At 43.3% G+C, this 5,660-nt stretch overlaps 1 protein-coding gene across 1 annotated transcript; it reads left to right on the top strand.

Annotated features, from left to right (window-relative positions):
* The first annotated feature begins 158 nt into the window (after window positions 1–158).
* Window positions 159–4,110, top strand: LOC108442062 (protocadherin-20). Its single transcript, XM_017721909.2, has 2 exons — window positions 159–316; window positions 772–4,110. Exons 1-2 carry the CDS (start codon window positions 266–268, stop codon window positions 3,376–3,378), a joined length of 2,658 nt encoding a protein of 885 aa, XP_017577398.1. The 5' UTR covers window positions 159–265; the 3' UTR covers window positions 3,379–4,110.
* Window positions 4,111–5,660: the final 1,550 nt, after the last annotated feature.

Here is a 5,660-nt window from a genome sequence, read left to right as displayed (position 1 = left end):
TTTTAAACGTATGAATGGAGGTTAAAGGGTTAAATATGCAAATACCACGTTGTGCACGGCCCAATTTTGTTGGCGTCGATGCTGATTGGCCGTGTAGTGAGCGTGATTTGCATGCCGTGGGCGTGTCTGCGCGCTGTGAACGGAGCGCCAGACGCAGATGAAGCAGGCAGCCTGACGGATCACAGCCGCGCCAGCGCTCAGGATGCGTCCGCGGCACTAACCCGAACTCTCCCGCTCCGTGTGGTGCGAACGCTCAACGGGAAACATGTCCACCATACACCGCGGTGCTTGCCTTGCCAGTAAAGGAAAGTTCTGGGTAAGTTTCAGTTAATGAGAAATGAGAGCTGCGTTTAAAACGGCTGCTTTATAATACCACTTAGAAAATGAACTTGAGGAGATGAGTGAGAGTTTAGTTGACCAAGACTTGGAGCTGGAGAAACGGTAGGGACGGAAAAACGCTTCCTTGATGTGTTTTGGCAGCTTTTTGTAGTAAAGAACTTATTTTGCATACGGGTTGATCACATGTTTAATTACAGGTGGCTGTTGTAGGTCACTTGTCCTGAGTAGTTCTTTCTTTATTGCTTGATGTATAAATTGTATAAATTACCTTATATGTGTGTGTGTATTTTATATATATACATACATGTATACAGTTGTCTCTTGTATTTATAATACCATGATATATGTATATTTCTTTGTATTCCTTAAAATGGAGAGTTTTATATATTCAAATAATAAACTGTGCCTTTTTTCTGCTGTTGTTTGTTTTAGGCTTTGTGCATTCTCCTGCTTTACACGAGCCCTCTCTCCTGCTTTTCAAATTTCAGCCATCTCGTCTACAAGATAAAAGAGGGCTTACCCAAAGGGACTCTCATAGGGGCTATCAGTGAAGACTTAAAGTTGGATTTCTCGGTTGATCCTCCTCGTTTGTTCAATCTGGAGCTAAAGCAGATCAGCTCTCAGTATGTGAACCTGAATAATACCACTGGGGAGCTGTACACATCTGCCTTGGAGATTGACAGAGAGGCTCTGTGTTCAGACTCCCACGAGGGCCAGGGCTGTGCTATCTTTCTGGACGTGATCATTCTGCCACAGCAGTACTTCCAGCTAGTTAAGATCAAAATCATCATTGAAGACGTCAATGACAATAGGCCCTATTTCCCAGTGGATGAGATCAGAGTGTCTGTGCCGGAAAACGCGCCGGTGAATGCCCGGTTTGCAGTGGAGCAATCTGCTGTAGATCCAGATGTAGGCATCAATGGGGTGCAGACTTATTGGCTTGTCAATGACTATGGAGTTTTCACTCTGGACGTGGAGGAGAACGAAGGGGGTGAGCTGACACCCTTTCTTATCGTTACTGAAACACTCGACAGGGAAAAGCAGGCAGAATATTTAACTGACATCATAGCTGAAGATGGAGGCTCCCCGCCTCTTTTGGGCACTGCTACTCTTAGAATAATCATCACAGACGTCAATGATAACTGCCCCAAGTTCACAGAGTCTCAGGTGAATGTGACACTTTTTGGGAACGCCACTAGGGGTGCACAGTTGGCACGTCTCCATGCCTTTGACCCAGATCAGGGTGCCAATGCTCAAATCACTTACACTTTCAGTGAGCGGGTCACTCGAGAAACCAGGAGCCTATTTCATTTGGATAAGGTCACAGGGGTCATCAAGCTAGCTGGAAAAATTGACACTGACACTGGAAAGTTGTACAAGTTGGTGGTGCTGGCCAATGGGCCAGCCTGCATCCCAGATGTTGCTACAGTTACACTCCACGTTATCAAAGTGGTTTCAGGCCCACCAGCCATAATACCACGCTATATTGCCCCTGAGAAAGATGGTGTAGTTTCTATGAGCGAATCAGAGCCACCGTTTTCCCCAATAGCATTTTTCACCATAAAGAATGTGGACCCCAGGCAAGGGGTCACATGCCTTCTGGAAGGCACAGGACCTTTCAGGCTTTTGCCCTATAAACATTTAAAAAACGAGTACTTGCTTGAGACCACTGATATTTTGGATTATGAGCAGCAGAAGGATTATGAACTGACTGTGGTGGTAAAGAACACTTATGGATCAGTTGTTAAGACACTGGTGAAAGTGCAGGTGTTGGATGTTAATGACAATGCACCGATCTTTAAGCAGTCACTTATTGATATTAAGGTGGAGGAGAACAATGCTCCGGACACATTTCTTGCAAAGCTTCAGGCGACTGACAAGGACAGCGATAGCCGGGGTGAGGTGCTTTATCTTCTTGGCTCGGATGCTCCTAGCATCTTCCACCTGGATCGGTTGACTGGAGTCTTAATTGTGACCACATCTCTGGACCGTGAGGAGAAGGAGACCTACAGGTTTATGGTGCGAGCCGTAGACTGTGGCACTCCGAGGAAAGAGTCCATTGCCACAGTGGTGGTCACTGTGTTGGACCGCAACGATAATAGTCCCCGCTTCATCAACAAGGACTTCACCTTCTTTGTGCCGGAGAACTTTCCAGGCTTTGGGGAGATCGGAGTGCTGTCCGTCACAGATGCAGATGCGGGGGAAAATGGCTGGGTGGCACTGTCGATCCTCAATGGGAGTGACATCTTTGTGATCGACACAGGACGAGGAGCTCTGAGGGCTAAGACGCCCCTTGACAGGGAGCAGCAGGGAACGTATTATCTCTGGATCGAGGCTGTAGATGGAGGTAAACCTTCGCTGTCCTGCGTCACCATGGTTACTATTCTGCTCCTGGACGTCAATGACAACCCGCCCATTGTGCTGTTTCCCCAGTCTAACCAGTCCTACATGCTGGTCCTTCCCAATACACTCCCAGGAACATCCATCACAGAAGTCTATGCTGTGGACCGGGACACTGGCATGAATGCCGTCATAGCTTACAGCATCATCAAGCGGAAGGGTGGTGAGCCGGGCTCCTTCGACATTGACCCGGATACAGGGAACATCACTCTCAGGAAAGCCTTGAGCAACCGAGGCCTCTACAGCCTGCTGGTCAAAGTCAGTGACCATGGGCAACCTGAGCCACTCCATTCCACTGTCCTGGTGAACCTCTTTGTCAACGAGACCATCAGCAATGAGAGCTACATCCAGAGCCTATTGACTAGGGAAGAGGAGATTGGCATTGAGGAGATCAGGCCACCAAACAGACTGGCAAGGGGGCCAGAGTACACTGAGCTGTTCCCCTGCCAGCCTGTACTTATCGCCCTCAGCACCACTTGCCTGGGACTGTTTTTTATAGTGGTGTCACTGACTGCATACATTTGCTGCAAGAAGCAAAAAAAGCATAAAAAGAAAAGGCTGGAAGTGGAGATCCCTTTAAAAATGAAGACTGACATGCAGGCCATGGACAGGAAGCTTATGGAGCTTTCTAACATATGACCACACCCCCTCTCCAAGACTGCTCTTACTGCCCAAACCAAACTGTTTACAAATGTGACTTGTGCAGCTTCTAATCTATAGACAAACAAATGCAGTGTAAAGTGTATATATTGTATGTATGTTTTATAATTTTATCACAAAAACAGGCAAAAATGTCTAAAAAAAAGAGAAAAGATTACAAGCTTATCAAAAGTGTGTCTAGTTTTTCATACCTGAAAACTGTCAAATATGTTGTTGCCCAACTGTGTGATTCTGTAATTTATTACAACAACCTAAGCGGTGCCCTATGGAATGTGTCAAAAAGCCCTCTTTGTCTTAGCCACCTTGACCTGTCTTGGAGGACAAATAGTAGTTGCAAAAATCTCCACACAGTCAAAATATTCTGGTCGTGTTTGTCTCTGTTGTTCAAGTACAAAAGAACTGCCGTACAGTGACACAGGACGACGCCACGTTGGTTCCATTACTGGACATTTCTTGTGCATTTTTGCGTGGGATACATCGTTTGTCTGTCATGACTGCCATGCAATGACTTTTCAGTGCTGCTCCACTGTACAGGCAGCTGAGTCTTCTCCATCAGCTTTCGGTTTGTTGGAGTCTGTAATGAGATCTTTATTCTTTGTCCTTCACAGATCCTTTCCTACCAAATCAATGTTTCATTCTCAGACCTCACGACCCTGTGGTGTGTAAACAAAGAGTACATGAATATTAAAGTGCTTTATTTTCTTACCACAACTATCTATTATTCCATTAACAGTGTGAGACATTAATCTGTGATCCATTATTCAGTAGTGTTTTCACCAACAGTCCTCCAAGTTCAAGGTGTTAACTGGGTGTGTGATACGAACTGCAAAGTGCTGTGTAATTCATTTTGGTTACATGATGATGGTTCCAAGACATATTAACTAAATTACACTAAAGACAGGTTCTACCTATTAAGCTGATGAAAGATGTAGTAAATCTCATGATTGGATAATTATTTGGACTAACAGGGTGGAACGGACAACCAGACAGTACTGTGCAAAAGTCAGCGATCATCCTTTGTGTATTTCATGTCCAATCAAAATGACCATTAAATACAAGTTATTTAGTTTCCAGCATTAGCAAAAAGCTATTAATAGAAAAGTTATACAGTTTGGCCAAACTTGGCCTTTGTTACAGCTTCCGTTCTTTTCAGGAGACTCGCTTTGAAGTTTTCAAAGAAAGGCTATTTTCTCACACGTCCAAAGTTCAGACTTAGAAGTTGGTTACATTTTCTGTTTCTCACGATCCATATATTCACAAACACATTAAGTGACTTTGAGGTCTGGACAGTTGAACAGTTGAAACAATTGTTTAATAGCTTCTTTCTTTGACTTGCAAATTTGTATTTATGTATTTATTTTATTTCCTTTTCTCAGTAAAAGCTTCACAGCTACACACCCTTTCAGACACATAGTGTTGAGTTGTCTTACCATAGTAGAAGGATGGACAGAAACACTTGCAGATTTTTTATAGATCTGAGACAGGAGCTTGATTTTTGTCCCGTCTCTCGTAAATGCAGCTGCAGTTTCGAACAATCATTGGTTATTTAACTTTCCACAACCTTATGCAAGCGGATAATTTTATATCTAATCTCCTTAGAAATGTATTCTAAAAACGATTAACCTGTTTAGACTGGAAAGTAAACAAAAGGGTGGTCTCTGACTTTTGCACAGCACTGTACTCGCAGTAACTTTACTTCAAAAGGCACCTAAGTCTTAAGTCCTAATACCTAGAGCCAAAACAGAATCTGGGCTGTAAAAGAAAGCATTTATTCGTATCGTGGTTCTTACCATTTAAGCATTTACTGTTTAAAGAAGTGACATTTCAGTGAAGGCTACTGTGGGTGTGTTAATACTTACCACCAAATCATGATCTAATTATGATATTGCTATCACTTTTCTTCATAATAGCTAGAACCTTATGGGCATTCAAATGGCCTTGTGCCCACCAGCAGGCCCAAAACTGTATTACCCACTTCTATAACCTAAGGATAGCCCAGCCTATTTGCACTGAAGTCTGTGTAGGTACTAAATAATAAGCCTTAGTATGTTTTTAAAGGTTTAATAACACTGACTTGCAGATTATCATCATGTGACCCAAAATAATTACCTAGTACTTGTACCTGGTTGATACATAGAAAACTGTATGTATTATTCATACCAGAATCAGAATCGTTTTCACACGCAAGTCATTTGTTCTGGCAATTATCCACACCAGCTGAAGCAATATATATTTTTATATTGTGATATAAAATATTTCGC

Source organism: Pygocentrus nattereri, chromosome 15 (genome assembly GCF_015220715.1).
Source record: "Pygocentrus nattereri isolate fPygNat1 chromosome 15, fPygNat1.pri, whole genome shotgun sequence".
NCBI classification, from domain to species: domain Eukaryota; kingdom Metazoa; phylum Chordata; class Actinopteri; order Characiformes; family Serrasalmidae; genus Pygocentrus; species Pygocentrus nattereri.
Note: the sequence above shows the minus strand (reverse complement) of the source record. Positions and strands in the feature narration are given on the sequence as shown.